Source organism: Panthera pardus, unplaced genomic scaffold (assembly GCF_024362965.1).
Source record: "Panthera pardus isolate Hobbes unplaced genomic scaffold, ASM2436296v1 HiC_scaffold_3, whole genome shotgun sequence".
In the NCBI taxonomy this organism is placed as follows: Eukaryota; Metazoa; Chordata; class Mammalia; order Carnivora; family Felidae; genus Panthera; species Panthera pardus.
Window position 1 is genome coordinate 28,639,681 of NW_026526876.1, and position 25,489 is coordinate 28,665,169.

The following is a 25,489-nucleotide window of genomic DNA, read 5'->3' on the forward strand; positions in this document are numbered from 1 at the left end:
CCCAATGATAATTAAATCCCAAAATGTTGGATCATAAGAACAACAAAAATGCGTACCCACTGAAGCAGGGACAACTCCCACGTTTCAAAATGCTTGGAGACTTCAAGCAACAATAACCTTGACAGGGGCCACCTGCTCAAGAGGCAGGGATGTGCTGTGGGGGGGGGGGCAGGGGGGGAGGGGGAGCGGTTCACACCAGAGCCCATTGAGTCTGGGAAGTGTTCCTGGGGTATGTGGCTTCTTAAGGCACCAGGAGCTTGGATGGTGACTAGGAGGGACCGATTGAGAAACTGAGGACCCCTGTAGGTTCCGAAAACTGTTAACACTTGGAGTGCCTGAGTGGTTCAGTAGGTTACACGATCAGTCGACTCTTGATTTTGGCTCAGATCATGATCTCACCCTTCATGAGTTTGAGCCCTGCATCATAGGGCTCCGCGCTGTGCTGTGCTGTGTGAACAGAGCCTGCTTGGGATTCGCTGTCTCCCCTCTCTTTGCTCCTCCCCTGCTCATGCTTGTGCTCTCTCTCTCTCTCTCTTAAAATAAATACACTTAGAAAGTGAGAGAGAGATGGAGGGAGGAAGGAAGGAAGATAGGAAAGAAAGGAAAGAAAGAAAGAAAGAAAGAAAGAAAGAAAGAAAGAAAGAAAGAAAAGAGAAAAGAAAAAAAGAAAAACGAAGGAGGAAGGAAAGGAAAGGAAAGGAAAGGAAAGGAAAGGAAAGGAAAGGAAAGGAAAGGAAGGAATCTGTAACACTGAAGAAAAATCAGTTTCCAAGGCAGCCTGACTGACTGAGAGCAGGATTTCCTCAGTTGTCTGGCGGGGGAACTGCGGGCTCAGGAGACAGACCTCTGGTCCCAGAGCACAAAAACAAGGATGAACCTCAGGCCCAGACAGAAAGATCCTTTCTTCTTCCCTGACCAGAATCAGAGTCACATGATTTGGCAAAGGCTGACTTTAGAAATAGAAGTAAACCAAGAAACGGGATCAGAAACAACAAAGCCTAATGATGCTAACGACGGCGATGACGGTGGTGATGAGTGTCTTTCACTGAACACTCCCCATAAGCCACTCACTCTGCTGAGCGTCCTGCCAACGGGGCCCCAGGCTCTCCAGCAGTCTGGCGGCATAGGGCATCTCCCTCGTACAGATGAGGGAAACAAGAATCAATGGAGGTAGTCAGCCTGCCCAAGGTCACGTTGGAGAAAGTGGCAGAGTGCGGGTCTGTCGTGTTTACACGTATTGAGTTACCGTGAGTCACAGAAACCACGTCATGCCCCACAGGCACATGTGCACATTCTGTGTTCTGCCCCCACAGTGGTAGCTTGTGCTCTGTGCGTGCCTGCAGTCACAGGGATGGTGGGGGTGGGGGGCTGCTGGGCGCCTGCAGTCACAGCGATGCGTGGGGGGTGGGGGACTAGCGGGTGCCTGCAGTCAAAGGGATGGGCTGGGGGCTGGGGGGCTGCTGGGCGCCTGCAGTCACAGGGATGGGCTGGGGGGTGGGGGGCTGCTACACCAGAGGAGGAGGGGAGGAGGAAGCTGCCCATCCCAAGGAGGAAATGAGGAGTTACCTGAAGCCTTCCATTTTAAGACTGCCCTCAGCCAGTTCTGTCACATGAACAGAAACTTATTTATAGCAATCTAGCTCCAGACATGTGGAACTCTGAAAGGGGAATATTTTTAAAGTTCCAGAGGAAGGGGAGCCCCTGGTGATCATTACAAATCAATTCAACGTCTGCATCCTGCATCCTAGGGTTTCACACTCTGCCCTTGTCACTCCAGGACCCCCAAAGAGGAAGCAACACCAGCATCAACAACAAAAATCATTCACATTACAAATAACGAGAAAACCAGGGGCGCCTGGGGGTTCATTGGTTAAGCATCCAACTTCAGCTCAGGTCATGATCTCACAGTTTATGAGTTCAAGCCCCGCATCGGGCTTTCTGCTGTCAGCGCAGAGCCTGGAGCCTGCTTCGGAGTCTGTGTCTCACTCTCTGTCTGCCCCTCCCCTGTTCACACACTCTCTCTCCCTCAAAAATAAATAAACATTTTAAAATGATGAAAAAAAAAGCAAGTAACAAGAAAACCAGCCCCTGGAGGACGAGGTGGCAGTTATGGCTAGGTTCTTGCTATTTCTAGGACTGGAAGTCTAGACTTGCCTCTCTGTCCTGGTGTCCCTTCAACTCTGCAAAGCTGTAACTTCGAGAGGAGTAATGCTTGATTTACACAGAAAGACTGCTTGGCTTTATCAAGATAAAAATGAGGAAGGACCTACCTACCCTGATGCTGGTTTGTTCTCTTGCTCCTCTGTGAGAGGAGGCATAAGGAACCAGAGGGAGAAAAAAAAAATTTTTTTTTACATTGCAAACCATTCTACTCCTCCTCCCCCTTTGGTAAAGAAATATTTAAGTTGCATGCATTCTTGGAGAGAATTTTCAAAAAACACTCAACCCACAAGAATTCTGTTCATCCCACAAAATCTGCCTTGGTCCTGCGTGCATTTGCTAACACCGTCCTGCACTTTTAGCCTATCAGCATTTGCCTCTTGCGCCTTTAATCCCAGTCGGTTAGGATAACACAGACATCTGCCGCTCCAGGAAACAACAGTGGCAGCCAGGACTCCTCCCAAACGAGCTCCAATCTGAAGTCATTGTAAAAGGAATGGAAAAGAAGAGGCCCATATTTACTTGAACGTCATTGAACTCTCTGGCTAACTCTCTTTAGGTTTACCTTGGTTTATTTTATTACTTGGTGTTTGTTTCACTTATTTATTATAGTTACTGTCCAGTATTCTGGGGGGTTTTCTTGCTTCAATTATTGATTAAAACAAACACTGCCCACGATTTATTAAAACGGCTTGCTATCTAGATAGCCTAGTTTTGAAAATAAGGTTAACAGTGAGACAGGGGGGAAAATAAAGCGGCAACCATTTTGGAGTGCTCTCCCTTCCCCAATAAGGCAGGGTGGAACAGTACCCTTCTCCTGGGAATCCAGGATTCCACTTGCTGCATGTATCACCTGGCCAGCAGTGCATGAGCCACACACCCCCCAACCCCCAGGCCAGTGCCTCACCAGCAATTGTTGTGAGGCACAATGTAAACCAACTTGCTGTTCCCAATTCCAAGTGGTAAATGTTTTGTTAATATCAGGTCATTTCTATTTTTAACCATGTAGCATGATATTAGGCTTTCCCAGTGGTGTGAAATTCTGGCATGTCCTTCCACATCAAAGAAGGAGATGCATTTTCTAACAAAGGGGGAAAATGCGGAAGGAATCTTTCCTTTCTTAACCCAGCCAGGAAAGGGAGATGTCAGGCCCTGTTTAGAAACAGTATTGTTGGGTCCTTACGTTGCGTTTCTTTACCATGACAGGGGATAATTTGGCTCTAGCAGAGCAAAGGTGAATCTGGGCACTGGATCTACAGAAATGCTCCAAGAAGTTTTCCTATTTTAAACTATTTAAAATATCACTTGAAACCCCCATATAGCACATGATTTCTTGGGGTTTGTTCAGTCCTGATACTGGAGAAGAAATCTTTTGGTACTAGATTTTTCTCTTAATTCTTTTTTTTGAAAATGGAATTTTTTTTTGGTTATTTTGTTTTTATTATTTTGCATTCAGGGACTGATATTTCCCCCTGAAACAATAATGCAATTGAGCTAACATGCAGTGCTAGACGCTGAGGGGATTCAAAAGGTAAGAGGTGGTCCTTACCCTGAGGGGTCCTCACTGATCAGCAGGAGACATGGGCTCAAAACAAAGCAACTAAATACAACAGTAAAAACGAAAATTGTGTAATTCCAGCTGCTTTTGTATAAAGGAGCAATTAATTCGGCCTGGGGAAGAAGAGCTTGGCAAGGTGAGAGATGTCTCTTGAGCTGGATCTTAGTAGATCCACAGATTTGCCTGCCGTGCTGTGAACACCCCTGTGAAAGGCATTCAAAGTGGAGGAAGGGCAGGTGCGAAAGCTCTCAGGTAGGAAGGGTCTGATCCCATAACTGGGAGTGATCCAGGGGGACAGAGAGCCACGTTGGAATGAGCAGAGCTTTGAAGAGAATGAAGACAGAGGGGAAGTGAATGCTGCCTTTCAGGTACTTCCTGCCTTAAGGAAGCAATTGTTGGGGACACACTTGTCAAAATGCCTCTTAGTGTGTTTGTCATTGTAACTTATTAAAGCAGAGATGACTATTTTTGACCTGGCATTTTGGGGCAAAGGGAAGAGAGTCGTGATGCCTGGCTGAGCGTCTTGTCACTTGGTAAATGTGCCGATGAGCCCTTGAAGCTGGACATTGTGTATTTCATGTTCCTCACGATAGGAATTAAGCAAAAAGTCATGAAAGTTTGTCGCAGACCTAAGCCAACGATACTTTTTTAAAAAATTGTATTCTGCAGGCTTGTCTGAGACGACAGGAATACAGAAGAGACCCAAATGAGAAGAAACAAGATCAATTTGGGGGGCAAGAGACAAATTTGGAGAGACCCCGGTTTTCAACTGGGTCATCTTCCAAACAGGTACTTAGAACTCTGGGAGATACCCTCCTGCTGCCGTGTGTGTGTGTGTGTGTGTGTGTGTGTGTGTGTGTGTATACACGTGCATGCACATGCATACGTCACTTAGGAAAAAGCCAACTCCAAAAGGAGGTACTGGAGAATCCTGAAAGTCAGGGTGATCAGTCAGTTGGGCGTCTGACTTCAGCTCAGGTCGTGATCTCACGGGTCGTGAGTTTGAGCCCCACGTCGGGCTCTTTGCTGTCAGCACGGAGCCTGCTTTAGATCCTCTGTCTCCCTCTCTCTCTGCCCCTCCCCTGCTCATGTTCATGCACACCCTCTCTCTCATAAATAAAGCAAACAAGCAAACAAAGAAACAAACAAATCCTACAGTTCAGAGCAGGGAGATACAGGGGCAGGAGATCCCATCCTGGATGCCGCCTGGGCCACTCCTCTGCTGTGTGACTGTCCCCCTTCACCCAGGTTGGGCCTCGCTCTTCTTTCCTGATGGGTCCCATGGCGATGGTCTCTGAGATACCATCCAAATCAGAAATGCTACAACTCTTCCACTTCAAGAGTTGAGGCACTGGGCTTTCTAAAGCACAGCATCATCTCTCTATCTACGCCTGCACCTGTGTCTATCTGATCGGTCCATATAACCACAGCCATACATAGATATGGGTACGAAGATATATCTTATTTGTGTATGGACTTATAGTCTAACTCATTGCATTGCTTAGTCTGGTCTTTCAAATACAGTTAAAATGTAGTAATAACTGCATCGTGTAATGACTAGAAATTGCTCAAATATTTCTGTCTGGATGATAATAAAAAAGGATAAGATCCAAATAATAGTGATAAGACAATGACAATACTAGTCACCGTCATTACCATCATCTGAGTGGTGGCAGTGTTCCAGCACTGTGCCAAATGTTTTATACATATTAGCTTATTTAATTCTCATAAATCTCTATATATTACCTCCCCTCACAGATGAGAAACTGAGCCTCAGAAAAGACCAGAAAATTGACCTAAGACTCCATAGCCAGTGTGTGGTAGAGTCAGAGTTCCTTTCCAGGGAGCCCAACCCCAGGGAAGGTGCTCCGAACCACTGAACGATACGATCATATTTCATGTTTAAGATCTTATCCGAGTAAGAATTTTACTTATCCTATGTAAGCACCAAACACCACAAGCTGCATTCAACACCCATTTGTTAGCATGGCGAATTGATTTAAGATGAGCCAGACGCCTTTTATGAATTCTTATTTAATATTTTATGCCTGCAATATACTCTAGAGGATGGACTCTCGCTTTCTGTCAGCGGTGTGGATCCCTGAGATAGATCCTGGACACCTGATATCAATCGATTTCTTGTTGGGATTTCTTTTTAATCTAGGAGGTTCACACTGCAGTTATTTAATGTTCAAAGGATCCCTCAGAAACATCAGCGATTGATGTATATGGGTGTAGATGTATCCCTGGGTGAGATCTATACTCCCTATTAAGGAACGTAAAATCACACAATCAGATATTCCACCTAGAGTCTAAAGGTGAAAGAGACTATCTTCTAACATTGGCAGCATCGAGAAGAACACATCGCCTGGATCGCTCCCTGTTAGTCAAAGACTAAATATAATGCCTGCTGCTGATTGAACTTAGGGAGTGAGATTAATCCAAAAATTAAATCTAGTTTGGCTCGAACAGCACATTTCTAGCATTAAGATAAATTCTCACATTTTTTGCACTTAGAAACAAAACTCAAGGACTGATAAGAAAAAAGGCAATTTAAGTCGAACGGTAGCATGTAGCAATCTTCCTAGATTGGTAAAGAAATGGGCAGCTGGGTTCTTCTATTTTCATGCAAAGATTCACATGCATAGCCGTGGCCATTTTGTATGGCAATACTCACACATTTGGGACATTCTAGGACTAGAAGTTTTATGCTCCTCTCCATAAACTTTGTTTAGGGGACAGGCTGGTGACAGATTTCTGTAGTTTTCTTCTTTATGCTATAAAAATTATTCATTCTTTAAATCATCATGGCAAAATGCTCAGACCACATCTAAAAAAGGATATGGTTGTACATATAAAAGTAATTATGAAATAAGGACAAAAATATGTGCTAAAATGCATAAAGCTGGCAATTTCTAAAGTGTAAGAACAGGATTTTTCATGTTGCACTATGCCACTGTACCTCAACCTGCCAGAAACCCCAAAACAACATTACTTAAGTAATCTCAAATTTATTTTCCAGGTAATGATATCCCAAGGGTTTGGGCCTTGATTGTACAAGTGCCTTCAAGGTCACATCTTCTGTGTCAAGAAGAGTGACAAAATCAGAATTTTCCCCAGTGAAATTCACCTCTGCTTTCCTCTCTGTATTACAGATATTCTTTGGGGGATACTGGAGAATTTTCCCCCAGATACAAAAGCACAGGAAGGGCAGGGGGAGCGAGAATGTCACTGAAAGCATCACTCAACAGCCATATGACTTGTGTGCTCCTAGTGTTGACCCCACCCCCTGCTCAGTCCTTCCACTTTTGCTTGGTACAAGTGAAGCCAGAGATCCCTTATGAGACAAACCGTATCCAGAACTCTTCAATCCCCAGGATCATGGGTTGGTTTGGAGAGCTCTCCTCCCAGGTTTGGACACCCACCCAAATTTCTATGAAAATCTGGCTGTTCCTAAGCCTTCATAGTCTGGGCCTGCCCTGCTATATTTTGAATCCTGAGGGGATACAGAACTTATCAAACCTCTTTATCAAACCTCAGTGCCAGGGAGGATGAGGATCCCAGGGGATCCCTGAGGATGGGATCCTCAGGTCCCAGAGGAGGGTATAAGAACATGGGCACCTCCCAAAGGAGAACCCAGGCCAGATTAGTCCCAGTTTCCAGAGCTCAGTGTATTGAATGTCACATCAGACAATTAGAGTTGCAAAAGATCATTGGTCGATGAGAAAAGACCAGGAGAAAGATACGTGTCCATGAGCAGATGTAAACCTAACCTAGCCCTCCTCCCTAGGTAAACATTCCCCTAAGTAATTCCCTTTTAGAGACTCCCATGGCTGAAAACTCCAAGGAACGCTTTGCCTCTGATCTGTGAAGGGAAGTTCATTCTGACTGAGCGGGTGGTAGGGAAGTGGACTGCTTAATCCATGGGAAGTTTTCCACCACACGGTCAATAGGTGAAGTGCACCACCACCCGTATTTTGACACTGGTATTGCAACTTCTGTCACTCGTTCCTTCCTTTCCCCAATCTCAGATTGTCACAGTTCTGATGAACCTGGAATAAGTGAGACATTTATCATCAAGTAACAGATCCAGTATCAAGCCATCGCTTCCAGACACCTGCCTGGCAGGGGGCAGATCTCCCAACGCGGTGGCCCCACCATTCCGCACAAGCGCCTCACCACGACCAGTGCCTCAGGCAGAGGTTGTCTTACATCTAAATCCAAGATAAAGCAATAACCACCCAGCTCGTGCTGAGACGTTCTTTAAAGTGGTACCTCCTAAATACATTTAAGTTAATGGTGTGGCATAGAAAGAACACTTATCATCAAGGGCCATCTCTGTCCCTCATTACAGTGTGAATTCAGACAAAGCACTTGTAAGCACTTCAGTTTCCCATCACGGAGGTACTTATTATTAATGCTTATCTTGTGGGATCAATGCAAGAACAAGTGAGACTCTTGCGTTCATACTAACATTTGATTACATTATAAATTGCCTTGGTGTCCGGCTGTTCTTACAAATGGTGCTCCAGTAGGTATTGGGTTCTGAGACTTCTAGAATACCTTCTTTTGCCTCAGCCCAATCCCAGGCCACATTACTAAAAGCCAACCTTATGTGGCAACTTAATTTTAGACCCTTCTCAAAGTTACATGCAACCTTATTAACGAATCAGATTAGAATAAATAGGGAAATACGTAACAGCTCCACAAAGTCATCAACTAGGAGTTGGATGAGCAGTAGACTAAAAACAAAGCAGTCTCTCAATATGAACAGGAAACAGTGTCCCCAGGAGAGCTGCTGGCCTAGAGGAGGACACATCGCCTGGATCATTCCCTGCTGTGATTGACAGGATATGTTGCCTTCTCAAACCTTCACAGAAAAGAAACAGGAGCCCTGATTTCCCCATAGAAAATGATGAAAATGAGAGGCGTCTGGGTGGCTCAGTTGGTTGAGCGTGTGACTTCGGCTCAGGCCATGGTCTCACGGTTCTTGGGTTCGAGCCCCGTGTCGGGCTCTGTGCTGACAGTTCAGAGCCTGGAGCCTGCTTTGGATTCTGTGTCTCCCTCTCTCTCTGCCCCTCCTCCGCTCATGCTCTGTCTCTCTCAAAAATAAACATTAAAAAAAAAAATCTTTTTTTTTTTCAAAGAAAGAAAATGATGAAAATGATAAGCCCATGACTTTGCAGGCAGCAACCTTCTGTGAAAAGGGACATCATGAGCATTTCTCATCTATCCTTGCTGGTCCAAATGCACAAACCTCAAGGACTTAGGACAGATTGTCACTGCATTTACTTTGCCGGCAACGAAGGGCGAGACCACCCAGCTCTCGGTTTTTCAAGAGTACTGTTTGCTTTGCTAATAGGAACAAGATTATTGTCCTTTACCATCAGCAACCAGCAACTAAATATTTAGATTCCAGGTCACAAGGACCCAACGTTACATTGGAAAGAGGCAGTAAGTAAACCTGTTAACAGCAGCAACTGGCTCTTCCCCAGGCCTGGCTCGGTGGGATGTTGACCAGTGAGATCACCTGAACCTCCCAGAAAGCACGGTACTCTCAAGTGTGAAGGCAACTACCCAACATAAACATCTTAATTGTTTTGTCCATAATGATCCACACAAACTTTGGAGGTTAAAATTAAAAAGAAAGCCTCTTCAAGTAACCTGCAGTGGCTTAAAAAGTCAGAATGTCCATCCATACGTGAGGCCGGCGAAAGTCTAGAAATGTGTCGTCCAATAAGGTGGCCACTAGCCATGTGTGGCTAGTTACCTTTAACTTTAAATTAATCAAAAGAAAAATTTTATATTCAGTTCCTTAGACGCACCAGCCAACATTTCACATGCTCAGTAGCCACACGTATCCCGTGGTTGCCGTATTGGACCACGCAGACATAGGACATTTCCACCATTGCGGAAAGTTCTATGTGACAGCGCTGCTCCAGATTGTGGTCAAGTTCAAAAAAACAAAACAAGACAAGAGCCCATGGGCCAGAAAGTATAATCCACAATACGGTGCTTTACATACTGTGGCTCTTTGCAAATGTTAGCTCTCTGAGGACAGTGCAGCTGTCCAAGAAGGCTGGCTCAATTTGCATTTTGTGTTTTCTGTGACCTCGCTATATTTGCATGCCTCCTTTCATTACCTTCTTATTCAGCCTACCCTGCCTGTGAAACCTTCAGCTTCTCCTCTTTCAAACAGCTCTTGGGGAAGTTATTCTCCCATTAATCTGTCAGTGTCAACCCACCAACACCCTTACCGGTGTCATGAAAGCAGCCAGGGCTTAGCACATAGCATAAGCGTTCCATGACTCATCCTTCTCATTTTTCTAACTTCTGCTTGTCCGTTGTCGGATTCCTTGAGGGTCGGGCCTCCCTTCTTTCTGGCTCCAGGCCGGTGTGCGGCTGAGGCAGGTCACACACGCACACACCGGTTCTAACTGCCAGAAGGCCCCACCCTGGGAGGCTATGAGTCACCGTTAGCACCTGGTGTGGTGTTTCTCCTAGCCACCCTCTCGACTGTAGCTCAGATTCCGCACCCTCAAGGTGCACCTGAGCAATAACGTGGCTCTGCACACGACATCTCAAGCTCCAAATGTACGTCATGGAGAGAGAATGTGCAGCTCACAGTTTGACAAGTGCAGATCTGTGAGAATTCTCATCTGAGTTTGTTTTCCATTTTAGCTGTTGATCTTTTCCCCATGGCGTGTCCCACAAGCACCTCAGACTCAAGATGCTGACTGCGTCATCTGGTTCCCTCAAAATGGTCCCTCTTCCTGAATTAATTTCTGCCCAAGCCAGAATTCCAGAAATTATCTTGGGTTCCTTCTGCTGCTATTTCTCACACTTCACAGTAATCACACACCAAAGCCAGATCATCTTGTCTCCTTTCTCGGGAATCTGTCCATCAACACTCCCCTCTGCCGGGCCATCTCTTTTCTTGTTTTTGCCTGGAAATTGTCAGAGTCATTTCCTTGGACATTTTGCCCTCACCTCACCCTTTCCAGCCAGTCTTCCAGACGGTACTAAGAGTGATCCGTCTGGATCGTGTCACTCCTCTATTGAAAATTCTGTAGTGGATCCCCACAGATCAAGTTCAAACACATTAGCAAGGTTCTCAAGGCCCTGGCCGGCCTGCCTCTCAACCCTGAGGGCACCTCTTCTGTGAAGTTTCTAGAGCTTCTCCTGGGGGTCAGGTGACTTTGCTGTTGTCTTTCCTCTGTATTCCCATAACACCCTCTGGACTCAAGTCCACCTTGGGGTTCCTCTTCCTATCTCCCTCCTCCCTTAGGCTGGAAGCCACTCGAGAGCAGGTGCCATTTGTTGTCATATTTCCAATGCCCACCATGTAACAGGAACTCAAGGAATGGCTGACGGCTGACAGTTACCGGAATGGTTTAGGAACATGCACGTGTTATAGGCATATAGCCGAAACAGCCAAAATAGGAATCCTCACCCTGCACGAGAGAAAATAGGAGATGTTGTTACTTGGAGTGGAGTGGTGAATGCTCCCTGACCTTGCTTGCAATTACTGAGAGGCGAGTAGTTTAGTAAGGTTGCCGGTGTGCAATGGCCAGTTTGGGCTTGAAGAGGAATCCATTCCAATCAACCACTTGGAAACCTCCACAGTGGTGATCACCAGAGAGTGACCAATGAAAGAGAGCACTCTTCCGTGCATACCCTTCCGCGAATGGACAGATGGCTTCTTCAAAGCTCTGGGTAAGTTCCTTTTGTCACAGATAGGCAAGAACACGAGGACGTAGGAGGGCTGGGTTCAAGGCTCTCCGTGGACAGAGGAAACTCAGAACAGCCCAAAGTTGGTCCGGGACTCTGCCGTACTTTATAACAGAAGTCATGTTGTTATAAAGATGGGAATTCATGTTCCACCAGATAAGTCACCAGACTAAATTGGATATTTCTTTTATAATTAGGTTATAGATTAATTGGAATACACTGGCGTGCATGCCCTTCTGTGGGCAAACCAGGGTGCTGAAGGTCTCCAACAGCATTAATGGAGCAAGCAAACAGTAACTGTATCGTGGCCAAGGCCAGGAATGCTTCCCTTCTCCTTCATTTCTGTGCTTTGTCTGAGTTCCACTAGGTAATTTAAAAATAGGCCATGGCAGTAAAATGGGACAACTGTCAGTTCAAATTGCAGCTGCTTCCAGAATGTTGTCCTGCCTTTTTTAACAGATAAGCAAGACAAGCCTAGAGTCAATCCTTCCACTAGGGCGATTCTGCCACGTGGCCGGGTGATACAAACACCAATTGTTATCCCAGTTCAGTGAAATTGGGGATGCCAAGAGTTGGTGGCCTCTGATCCAGAGGGCTCCTGGTGTTAATTGGACTCAGCAGCTCCGAAATTGCATGAGAGAAGATTATAACGAAGTAGATTTTTGCCCATTTTATGCAGTGCTATGTATTTTGGTTTACTACCTTTTATTAAAATTCCTTACTTAAAAAAAATGGCCCTAATTAATTTTTAAAACCAAAAAAAAAAAAAAAAAACAAACCCAAACCTTGTTAAAAACCAATTAAAACTCAGCTATCAAACTTAAAAATGTTTTCACTTGCAAGATATTATTCAGGTGCATACCTGTGTGAAACATGAGTTAGAACATACAACATCTCATCCTGAAGCCTTCTTTTGTTTTTGCTTTTATACCACTTTACTCATTAAGGAATTACAAACCACTTTGTGTCCAAGACGCGGTGTTAGATGCTGTGGGCACACGGTAATAACAAAGCCGTGCCCCCGCCCGTTCACAGTGTGGGCGAAATAAGACGTTACACTAATGCCTACAGTTCAAGACGGTATCTGATGAGGGTAATAAAAAGGCAAAAGGAAACCTGGAAAAGCTTCCTAGAGGAATGCAGATTTTCATCTGGATCTTAAGGCACAACAGGATTTGGGGAGCTGGGAGTGGGGGGTGGGGAGCTGAGGCAGGGCTCCCATCACAGGTGGAAGGAAGAGCCGAAATCAAAGAGAGATGGGCATGTTTGGGAAAGGGTGAGCCGCCCAGTCTTCCTGCAGCACAGGAAATGTACATCAGACCTCTCTTCAGAGCTCCCCTCCCTGGAGGACACCCGTCATACCCCCCTGCACCCTTTCCTTAGGATCAGGACACAGGAGGGTGCCCTTCTCACTCCAAATTCTGCTCCCAGACCACTGCTCCCCAGGCTTTGATGGAAACACGGGTGCCCTAAGGCTTGTGCTGTTTCGCTCCACCATTCTCCGCCCCCCCACCACCCCCCCCCCCCCCCCCCGCCCCCGGCACACCATCCCTCTTGTCTCCTGGCCACTCTCTTACTCAGTGAAGACGCTGGCAGTGGCTTGGTCTCTGTTCACCCATCCCCTGATCTCCTGCCACAATCCTGGATGACTTTGGCACCCACCAGGCCACACCCTGGCTTCTCAGTTCCTGATGCGTCTTAAGTGCCCCCCTCCACTCCCCTCAGCTGCCGCCTCCCCCAGCCCACGGCACATCCCAGACTGCGCCATCAACCAAAAGGTCTCCATGTCCAAAATCCATTGATGACAACAGTCTTCCAGCTCTCCTGCTCATCCACTTTTACTCTGACGTCTCTCCCACCTCTTGGGAACCTTTGGTCCATTGGCCCTTTCTCCTCTTGTGCCCACTGCCCCCCACCCCCTTATTGACTTTCCCTTCCTAAGCAGCCTAGATTCTGTGCTTAATCCTCTTAATAATTCCCCTGCCCTTTGTCTTTTTTTCTCGCCTCTCTGGCAGTCTCAGCCTTCCGTGGTCTCTGGGTCCATATCCAGGCCCCTGGTGACTGCTGCAGAAAAGTCACTCAGATTTGAGAAATGGTCTTACTGAAAGGTCACAGCCACCAATCTCCTGGAACCCCTCAGTGCTGCCCGGTTGCCCTGCTCAGCTCTCTCACTTGGATCCTCTTTCCCTTTGCCCAGTCTTCAATCCCTCCTCTCTTCCATTCCACACCTTAGTGGTCCTCAGAGTTTTCCCCAGCTCGTTGCTGCCCTGCCCACCCATCCCCTCTCTTGTGCACTACCCTCTCCTCAAGATCCCACCTCCTTGCTGCCCACAGACCCTTTTCCATCCAGTTCCCTCACCCTGCCTGCACCCCCAGCTGACCCAGAACCTTCTATCAGCATCTAATCGTGATCCACAGTCTCCCACCAAAAAAAAAAAAAAAAAGTTCTCCCTTGATCCTGTCCCTCCATTTATTTCTTCTCCTTCACAGTCAGAATTCTCAAAAGAATTATTTACACTGACTGACTCCATTTCCCCACCTCCCACTCACTCCTCAACCCACTCCAATCTGGCTCTCATGCTCCCTCGTTCCACTGAAATGGCACTTTGTCAAACGACTTCCACATCTATGAATGGGGCAGGTCTTTGGGTCCTCTCCACATTTGCCCTCCCGGTGGCTTCCACTGGCCCCTTCACTCAGTCCCCCCCAAGCATGTGCCCCTGAGCTCCTGCAAAGCCATCTTCTCCTCCAGGTTTCCTCCCGTATCTCTGGAGGTGATTTCTCCTCCTGTTCCTCCACTGCTGCCCAGGCCCTGAGTCCCGGGATTCCTCGAGGCTCGAGCTCTCTTCCCACTCCATACCAAGGGGTTTATCTTAATTTTGTATCACAGACCTCATGGGCACTATGGTGAACTCTCTTAGATCCTCTTCTCAGAATATTTCAAACACATAAAATAATAATACAAAGGATTTCAAAGGAAGCCACTTTTATCGAAATAGTCATCAAAATATTTTTAGAAATCTGTGATTCAGTAATGTATGTGCTTCTTTATTAACACATTAAATAACAAGTGATGGGCGTAAAGGGTATTTTGAGACATCTGCAACAAATTTAATGAAATGTGAAAATATCTGTGATTTCTATTGGCGACAAAGTCACAGGAACTGCCAATACCACCGTGGTTCGTTGCCTGCGTTCAGAAATGAAAGCTACGCTTAGCTTTCAGCTGGGGGTTAGTGGAAATAAAGATATAGTTTTTTCCCCATCCAAGTTCACGACCCGCCCCCCAAGAAGCCCTGCTCTATAAATTTTCCTTAGGTCACCTCATCAAGATGTTAACTGCCAAAGACCTCCAGATCTGCATATCCAACCCAAAACTCACTTGTAATCTCCAGGTCTGAATATTCAACTGTTTACTCAATACGTCTACTTGGAAGTCTCAACAGACCCAACACCATAGTCCCCAGCCTGGTCCTTCACGATTCCTTTTGTGTGGCATCATCCAAATCTGGCACTTTCTCTCCTCCTGACCCTCATATTCAATTCAATCACCAAGTCTATGCCGTTTACTTCCCCAATTGCTTTTTTTCTTTAATGTTTATTTTCTTTTGAGAGAGAATGAGCATGAGCAGGGGAGGGGCAGAGAGGGAGAGGATCGCAAGCAGGCTCCACGCTGTTGTCACAGAGCCCAATGTAGGGCTTGATCTCACCAACTGTGAGATCATGACCTGAGCCGAAATGGAGAGTTGGACACTCAACCGACTGAGCCACCCAGGCACCCCTTCCCCAAGAGCTTTTTAATCGGTCTGTGTGTACTTTTCTTCCATTGCCTACGTGGGTTACTGCCGACACCTCCTGGCCAGTCTTCACACTTCTCCTCCCCCTAAATTCCACTTTCTGTACCACATGGAGTGACAGTGACGAGTGGAACTCAGATCATGTCCCTGGCCCGCTGAAACCCCTTCCGTGGCCTTCTGTGACTTTCAGAATGGGAACCAGAATTCGTCATGGAGCCAACAAGGGCCTGAAGGATCTGGTCCTCCGTACTGCCCCAAGTCCGTCCACCCTGGCTTCGGGTCTTCCTACCTGCCAGGACACCTCTCTTACAACACGCACCCTGCCTTCCCACCATGCCTCAGATGTCAGCCCAGGTCACTTCCTCAGGGAGCTTTTTCCCAACTGTCCCCTCCCGCAACTAGATTCGGACCCTTCTGCCCTATCTTCTATGGTTTTCCATATGCTTCCTTTTTTTTTTTTAATTTAGGACTTGTAATTTTACATTAATAATTATTTGATTAAATGATCTACCTTCCTACCTAGACTGTAAGCTCTGTAAGAACCAAATCTTTGTTTTACTCGTCATTCGCATATCCCAACATATGTGGCTGTATTGTCTCTTCCGTGGAGGGTCTCTGTTAGTATAAATTTATGTTCATCCTAAATCACCAAGTATAAGATGAGGCATATCTTTTAAAATTTATCCTGCATTGACTTCTCTGTATTGATCATTGATCTCTCATTGTTACCAGATGGTATCATGAAGGAAACATTTTAAATCTAATGAAACGTTTATTATGAGGTATAAAAAGAAACTGGCAGTGTTCCCACAAAGTACCTACTTTATCCTGGCAGCCCGGCAATATCTATCTATATTTCTGCTCCACTTTCCCCCCAATATTTTACTCTGAGGACTTCAAAACATAGAGAAAACTTGACAGAATTGTATAGTGAATATCCATATACCTACCACCTAGATTCTACAATTGTTGACATTTTGCTATATTTACTTTATCACCTATCTATCTGTCCATCTATCCATCCACAGATCCACCTTGGGTTTTGGCGCATTTCATTTTAATTCTTTTTAATAACGTTTATTTTTGAGAGACGGAGAGAGAGCACGAGCAGGGGAGAGGCAGAGAGAGAGGGAGACACAGAATCTGAAGCAGGCTCCAGGCTCCAAGCTGTCAGCACAGAGCCCAACATGGGGCTGGAACTCAAACCGTGAGATCATGACCTGAGCCAAAGTCGGATGCTTAATCGACTGAGCCACCCAGGCGCCCATGTTTTGAGGCATTTCAAAGCAAGTTGCAGACTTGCAACCTGATCAGTACTCTGCCCCCCAAAATACTTCAGCATGTACGTCATTAACTAGCATTGAATACCTGTTTATGGCTTTTGTGGTTTTGATGGTTCATTTTTTTTTTCCAGTTTTTGCTTAGGCGGTAGAAATTACCTGAAGTAAATTGTATAGAATAGATTTTAAGAGTAATATTTAATGAGTTTTGACAAATGCATGTGCCCTGTAACCCACACCCCCATCAAGTTTTCATCACCCCATGAAGATTCTTTATGCCCGTTTCTAGCCAGTTCCCGTCCCTGTCCCTCTCAGAGACGGCTGCTATTCTAAGTATTTTCTCCATAAATTAGTTTCTGCCTTTTCTTGTTCCATTTCTTAAAAACGGTTTTGAGTTCTTTTAAGTAATCTCAGAACCTTTTTAGAAATAGGTGGAATATACATTCTAAATAGCTGAGATAAATGAGCCTGTGTAATAATTAAAATTACATATGAGTTACAATTCAAAATTATAATCTCCCAAAATGACTTTTCAAAAAAAGATAATAGTTGGAAAAGTTATGTGGAAGTTGGCATTCTCACATACATCTACAAATGTAAGTTGATACCAATATTTCTGGAGGACAATTTGGGAACAAAAAATTTTAAATCTTTGTGATGCTTTTAATCTACTAATATAAATTCCCACTTTGGGAAACTTGAGATAATTAAAGATGTGCATAAATCTAGAAGAATATTCATCATAGCACTATTTATTATAGCAAAAAGCTGGAAGCAAAGTACATGATCAACAAAAAGAATTATGATCGATCCATTCAGTGAGGAGTGTATTCTGAAGACAAAGAGAACTGGGGCATCTGGCTGGCTCAGCCAGCAGAGCATGTGACTCTTGATCTCGAGGTTGTGAGTTTGAGCCCCACATTGGGTATAGAGATTACTTAAATAAATAAAAACTTAAAAAAAGAAATTGTAAACAAAGATTAAAAAAACAAACAAAGAGAACTACCAAGAAAGAATGAACTTTACTTAGTGGGTTTATTCTTACAGTAATATTTGTATTGTAATTCTGACATTATTTCACATTTATTACAGAGCAAAACATGAATAAAAATATTAATATAATTAAGGAATAAAGATGCTAAATGTAAAATATGAATATAAAACTTTTCAAAGGAATGGAAAGCTCCATATAGTGTTAAATTTTAATTAGAAAGATTGCTGTGAACTCATGATTTTTTTAAATACATATTTTTTTAAGTGTATTTATTTTTGAGAGAGACAGAGACAGAGCATGAGCAGAAGAGGGGCAGAGAGGGAGGGAGACACAGAATCTGAAGCAGGCTCCAAGCTCTGAGCTGTCAGCACAGAGCCCAATGCGGGGCTCAAACCCACGAACCATGAGATCATCACCTGAGCCGAAGTCAGACACTCAACCGACTGAACCACCCAGGTGCCCCTAAATACATATTTCTAATGAATTCTATTGAAAGGACTTAGAAACAGTGTCATTCCAGTAGCAATGAACACACCCAGCATGGATATATTAAGTCCTAACTACCATTTTAACTAAAAGGAACCAGAGCTACTTGGATTCCAGGTCTGAGGCAGGTAAAATACAAGGGGGAAACTATGATATTTTTATTGTACCAGAAAGTAAAGAAGTGCTCAAAAACTCATGTCAAAAGTCAACTTCAGTGGACTCCCACTCACCAATTTTGGTACAATTTGAGCATGAAAGAATGTGATGAGATAATTGAAGAAAATATATCCTTGAGACTGCAGTGATAATAAATAAATTAAATATGTACATAAATAAAAGAGAAGGTGGGGGGAATGTTCTTCTCTAGGGAAGAATGCCAGTTATTAATTGTAGAAGAAATGACAGAATTTGAAAAGACAATTGTTTTGCTACTACCCCAAAATGATTATCAATTCAGGAAAAGTACATCAAGAGATACTAAAATCATTGGGTAACGTGTTGTTTATGAATAGGCTATTCAGTGTCAAAGAATCATTCGTAGATTACCTACTAATTACAATGGGGGGAAATGTAGTTTACATTGAAGATATCTGGCAGTCACCACCTTAGCTAGAGATCAAACAGCATTATCAATAGCATTGTTAGGTGCTGATGTGTGATGTTATACAGAAGGACACCACACCACCTATAGAATATGCATACCCAAAATGGTTAACCTGAATTTTATCATGAGAAAACAATCAAATTCAGAACGTAAGACCTTCTATGGGGCTGGGACTCTCCAAAACAGTAAAAAACATGAAGAAGCCAAAAAGGCAGAAAACCAAAGAGTAAAGGGACATAAAAACTGCATGCAATCTAAGTACTTTGACTGGATCATAGATCAAAACAAACAGCTAGAGAGACATTTTGGGGACAATTTGAATATGCTGTATGTATTAGACAATGTCATGGAACTATTACATTTTTTTAGGTAAGATGGCTGGTACTGTGGCTTTGCAGGAGAATGTATATTTTGGTAAGAGATGGATGTTTAAGTATTTAGGGGTGAACTATCATGAAGTCTAGTGACTTTGAAATTCTTTAGAAAAAGAATATATATAGAGAGAGAGTGTGCGCATACTTGTGTGAGAGCGGGCACAAAACAGCGTAGCGTGCAAATAGAGTAATGGCTGTTTTTTGTACCGTTCTTTCAACTGCTCTATAGATTTGACATTTTCAGAATAAGATTGAAACATTATTAAAAGGTATCTGTTGATGCAACGTATTGTTAAGTGAAACAGTATGTATGGCACAATTCTATTTTTTTAATCACACTTGTATAGGCATAAACGTGTGTTAGCGTAACGTCAGCTGCTGTAACAAAGGGACCAAAAATATGATGAGTGAATCAAGGCAGTTTAGTTCTTGCACCTGTGACAGTTCAGGCTGGACGAACCAGATGGGCAGACAGCTCTCCTCCACCAAGACTTTCAGAGACTCGGGCTGATAACAGTTCGGTTGTCTTCAATGCATGACTTTCAAAGTTGTTGCCTTTCTAGCTGAAGTGCCGGGCCAGACACTGAGGCAGAAGTGAGGGCAGACACTTTCACTCCCAGTCGGTGGGTGAGACTTTCCTCCGAGGCCACACCACGTGGCAGGGGAGATGGAAACGTTCTGTTCAAGGAGGGTGGCCATATCCCAGCTTCACCCTATTGCTTGAGAAGGGATTTCAGTGGAAATCCATCGCAGTCATTAAAAGGGAGTCTTAAAGAATATAGACCAAGCTGCTTGCAGTTTTTAGTTCTAGGTTAATGGGGCTTTGAATGTTTTAAATTTTCTTTCTTAGGCTTCTCTTTATATGTCCATTATGAGCATGCATTCCTTTTGTAATGAAGAGTTACACTTCACCAAAAAAAGCCATTGAAACTATGAAAAGATCATTTCACTGGCAAATTTTCAGGATGCTTTCTTTTCCCGCTCTGAGAGAAACATACATGCTCATCTTAGGAACCATGTTAAGCATTTTTCTACTCAGAAAACTTCAGTTGGACCCCATTTTCTATCACATTGACTCTCAGTTCTTTGCTTGCATCTCAGGGCCCCCACCCCCAATCTGACACCACCCTGCCATCCAGCTTTCTCTCTCCCCCTCCTCCCCCACTCTCTCTGGCCCCTTGCCCTGTCGTCTGAGAATCATGCCCTACTCATTACTCCATCCATACCTTGGCTCCTGTGCTGCCTCCAGCCTAAGGCAGTCGCCACTCATACTTCAGGTTCCAGAAACCTCAGGAACCCTGCCTTGACTTCGCATCTTTTTCTGTGCGTTCCTTTGGAATTCAGAATTGGTGCCACCCGATTTATCGCTTAATTAAATGTTGTTTTGCATTTCATGAGATTATAATCTCATCTCTCCCACCGCAAGCTTCTTGTCTTTAAATGCCTTCCTGGTGCTTTGAGTAGGGTTGAAGGCATAGTCGTTGCAAATGATGCTTCTCAATTAATTCCCACGTTGTATGACATATTATTTCGAGTAGGAGGTACTTTTGTAGATGATCTCCATTTGATGGCCAAATCTTTCATGTTCCTCAGAGGCTCCTCTCAGCTAAAAGGGGCACAGGAATTCAAATAAAGAATGGAGGAGAAATTTATTGTAGCCAAACTCTACTTGAGAAATATCCAACGGAGGGCAGTCTCGATGTGCTACTAACCACTACGCTTTAGTGTCCAAATTTTAAAAATCCAGCATTTTCTGGCCACACACCACTTCCTCACCTGCTGCCCACCACACAGAACTCCATCCCAGAGCACATCATACGCACTCACTCACTCGCACAGGTCCCCAAAAGCATGAAAATGTGTCACCACCCACAAGAGTGATTTCTACAACTCACAAGGGATTAATTTGCATTACAAGAAATAGCTAGCAAGTGTCAGAAAACCTGTCATGTCTGCCATTTGAGTAGCTTGCAGCTCTGAGCTTCACCCAGAAGCCATTCCACAGTCAGACGGAGAGTCATCACGAAGCAAATCCTATGGTCTCACGTGCCCCTCCTTCAGGGAGCCGACGCCGTGGTCATCAGATGTTGGGAAGACTTTGACCAAGGCCACTAGTGACAGATCAGTGTCTCAGGCTGAGTCATTCCAACTTGCTAGCATGAAAATCACAGAGACCGCGGCAGGTGGGGGGCGGGGCGGTCTTTACCGAAGTCCATGGTAGACACAGGTGCACGTGATATTTACACACGTGGCAGCCCACCTGACTCCAAAAAGCATCTTGCGGTGAAATGGAGCTCAACACTGTCCTGAACATGCGAAGGACTTTGCTGCTTTTAGAGTTTGTTCTAGATTAGAGACAGGTTAGCCTGCTTTGTGACAAGCCAGCCCTCTGTGTAGAACATGCTTTCATGCTTCTTGAATGCACAAAGGAGTCCACCCTGTCCAGAATGCTACGTATACAAGCTACCTTCGATTCTCTAAGGCTGTTTCTGTGTCTGAGGCACAACTTGAACGCAGACTTTGGACACTTGAAGGTACGCGTTCGCACCCACAGTCCTTCAGTCACCCTTCCCATGTTGTTACTGTTTGGACGTCAAGTGTCACCGCGTTGGTCACTGTCTTTCATGTTCTCATGAAAACATACTTATTTCAAGTGTCATAAACACACGGTCCTTCTCTGACAATAGCCCGACACTACTCTTTTCCTCTTGTTCGCAGCAGGTTGTACCCTGATCCACACCATATCGGGAGATCTGCTCAGCCCAGCTTTCCATCACATGACATGTGGCAAAAATGGGGCTAGTCTACGTCAATCAGAATGCAGTAGCACACCCTGAAGGAGGGAGGGCGGGAGAGAGGGGCCATCCCATTTGAGGACCAGCTTCCTGGGTCTTGGAAATGAGCCATCAGGCAAGAGCTGGAAAATAACCTGGTCTCGTCCATCCCTGACTACTTAGGTCTCCTTCTCCTCTAATTGTCTCTGTTCACTGTCACCTTGCCATTCCAGATCCCACATTGTGAGGTCCCAGGTGAGATAATCTCATCATTCTCACGTCCCTGAGGCAATGTGTTCCACTTCCCAACCCCTGGGTCTCCGTCTTCCAGGAGGCCTAACTAGAACCATTATAGCATCAATAAGTTGTTCCCTATGGAAGTCCCTAATGGGACTCCCAGACAGGAGTCTTTCTCTGAACTTTGGAGAGAGCCTTGCCCTGGGCAAGGTGGTCTCTCTATTCTGCCAGAAGAGCAAGTGGGGGGCCGGGGGAGAATGATTAATACAAAAGTAATAACACTCTAGAAAAATGTTCATTTTGACAATAGCTTATTTCTATTCACATGAATTTATTAGGACTTTCTTACCAAATTATGAATAGGGAACTGAGAATCCTCACATGTATCCTGTAGCTTGATTTTTAAAAGTTTCTTTCTAGTTCGGTTTTTTTTTTTTTTTTAATGCTTTAGACTTTGATTTTGAAAGACAAAGCTGGTTTTCTTCCCCCAAAGGAATAGCAAAATGTGCTGTTGCCTCCACCTCCATGTGACATTTCAACTTAGGAACATATGGGGGAAGAAATGAACATTGTAATTACTGTTCAAAATTACGAGGGGGAAAAGACAGTTTTAAAATCAACTTTAAATCAACATAACTTAATGATTATTGTTTGATAATCTCTGACTGTTGTTAAATATTTTCCATTAGAGCTTTACTGTCTGAAAAAGAAATCGTGCCATATTTTCTTAAGACCAGACGAATTTCAGCTGGATACTTAGAAGACAATCATAAATTCAATAGCTTGTGAAAGAAACCAAGGGTCCAGGTACACCTGGGTGGCTCAGTCGGTTAGGTGTCCGACTTCAGTTCAGGTCATGATATCACAGCTCGTGGGTTTGGGATCTGAGTTGGGCTCTGTGCTGACAGCTCAGAGCCTGGAGCCAGCTTCAGATTCTGTCTCCCTATCTCTCTGCCCCTCCCCAACTTGTGCTCTGTCTCTGTCTGTCTCTCTCTCTCTCTCAAAAATAATAAATCAATCAATAAATAAATCAAGAGTCTGATGTAAGATCTGATCTACCTCTCTGCTCACATTTCTTCAGATGAAGTGAAAATTCAATAGTATTTCTCACTGGGGATTTGGGTTTTGCTTTCAACCACAGGTAGTTAATATTCGGTTGTTAACGAGTTAATTTTTTAAATGGATAATTACAAAAGCCAACACTCACATGGCATTTACTGCATGCCTGGTATTGTTCTAAGTGCTACGAGCACGTCCTAACTCATTTAATCCTCGCAGAACCACCACAAGGTAGACACTATGGTTCATGGATGGAAAACTCTGAGATGCAGAGAGATGAACCAAAATTAACACTATGTCACACAATAACCCTGTGAAACCCAGAATCCCCTCCCAGGAAGTCTTAAATACTACACTTTGGTGCCAGAATGAGTTACTACACTTGTCACACCAAGGATCATCCTCCCTGATTAATATTATGTGTTTTCATAAGAGAGGAGAGAGAATGGCAGAGAACACAAGAAGACGTGAATAAAGGCACAAAAAAAGTTGAAATGATTTGCTTACGATTAGTGAAGCAAGCACATTCATCATAAGTATTATTATTTCTGCCATTGCGACTTGAGTTTCCCACTGACAAAACACCCCCTTCCAGCGTCAATTTCTAGACTCTTAAGAATGATTAGCAACTGGAAGTAAGTAAGGCTGATGGAACTAGGAACCGGAAAAGGATGTATTCAGAGCACAGGAACACTATTCCCTATGTAATAGGCACTGTCTCGTGGACCAAACTTTCGTTCACCTTTGGTGCTATTAAAGGCTTGAAGTATAATGAGTGGGTGAAGGAAGGATAAAATATGGCTTAACACCCACCCAATCAAAAGTCTTGTAACCAACTCCTCCCAATTCACCACTGCCCGGGACAAGCAAAGAATCCAGCCCCGGCTGAGGGTGACAGACCCACCAGTAACGGTGGACGCTCTTACTGCTCCTGATACTGTAACCATGGATATTGGTAGTCGTAGCCCAGAGCATCTTTCCTGCCTTTGCATTGGCTAGAAATAAAGGGCTGAAGAATAGACCCTTTCTATTGTCCACCCACTCACATGAGGTATTTGTTGGGCAGTTTGTGGAAAAAATTCCATCCCATGTTCACTGACGTTCTCCTTGCCTAGGACAGTCTTGGGCATCATAATTAAAATTTGCCCACATTTCCTACTCTGAAAACAGAGAACCTGTCTCATGTTCAGAAAGGACGTAATGCTTCATAGGGTGCCTGGGTAGCTCAGTCAGTTAAGTGTCTGACTCTTGATTTTGGCTCACGTCATGATCTCACGGTTCATGAGTTCAAGCTCCATGTTGAGCTCTGCATTGACAGTGCAGAGCCTGCCTGGGATTTTCTCTTCCCTCTCTCCCTGCCACCTCCCTGCTCACACTCTTCCTTTCAAAAATAAATAAATAAACTTTTTAAAAAATGACCTAATGCTTCACCTTTGACATTTCAGGATCATTTTCAAGGATTTCTATTAAATTCCAGAATCGAAAAGGAAAATGGAGAACAACCAGTTCATTAAGTCCTTTCTTTTTCCTGTCTCTTGATCTGATTTGTTTTCTGAAAACACAGGGAGAAACAATAATGATTTGTTTGAAGGCTGTCTCCAGACTCTAAATTACAAAACAACAATTTATAATCTTAGAGGATAATGATCTGTCCACCTGTAGATTTATACAGACATCTTTGAAGAAGACTGACAAGCAGGGGAATTTTTTTTAGAATTTAGTTTGTCTTCTGTTGCACCCAATAATTCAAAGCTCCTCAACACACTATTTTCCTGAGTCAGGAGCCCTTGAAATGAAAATGCCACAATTGTCAGCGGGAACGATGAGCAAGATCAATACAAATCGCCACGTTTGGGGAAGAGGGGGGCATTAATGTAGCACTCTGTCTGCAGAAGACCGTGCATCCTGAGAGGACTTTCCCAAGACTGGACTAATGTGCCTGTAGAAGAACTGAGTGGCCCTCCCCCTGGGGAGGGAGGGGCAGAGACCTTGGGGTTTAGTTTGTCGCAGAGTGTATCACAAATCATAACACCAGGACCTAAAACCATAAGGTAGGACTTAACTCACCCACTGTGACCAGATTTCCCATAGCCAGTTACGTTGCTTTCATTATTCTTTTGGTGAGCGTAGTGGCGGCAAAGTAGAAAACTATCGAATGCCTGGATAATTTTTGTTGTGTTGGCAAGGCTGCGCTGAGACACTCTGACACTGCAGGAATCATGATTTGACTGTGCATAGGTTTATACTGACTTCTTTATAGAAGACGGACAACTAGGAGACTCTTAAAAAGATTAGTCTGTCTCACGTTGCACCCAGTAATTCAGAACAGTAAACGGAGGTCTAATTTTTTCAGTCCCAACACACTATCTAAATTTCCTTTTCATTGTCAAGTATATGATTACCATTAGGAACATCTTTACTCACCCACCCCCAAA

General features: G+C 44.3%; 1 protein-coding gene across 14 annotated transcripts in view; it reads left to right on the forward strand.

Moving 5' to 3' along the window:
• The window catches only part of MARCHF10 (membrane associated ring-CH-type finger 10), an 83,282-nt gene that overhangs the window by 13,293 nt on the left and 44,500 nt on the right, over positions 1–25,489 (forward strand). For 13 of the 14 annotated variants that reach the window (XR_002085010.2, XR_002085009.2, XR_002085007.2 and 10 more), the window contains one exon: positions 4,388–4,507. The exons of the other annotated variant lie outside the window; for it this stretch is intronic. Coding sequence is in view for 10 of the 13 variants with exons in the window: in XM_019466620.2 (XP_019322165.2) it covers positions 4,388–4,507 (120 nt within the window). In the remaining 3 variants the exon portion in view is untranslated. The remainder of the gene's footprint in view (positions 1–4,387; positions 4,508–25,489) is intronic. 14 annotated transcript variants of the gene reach the window in all.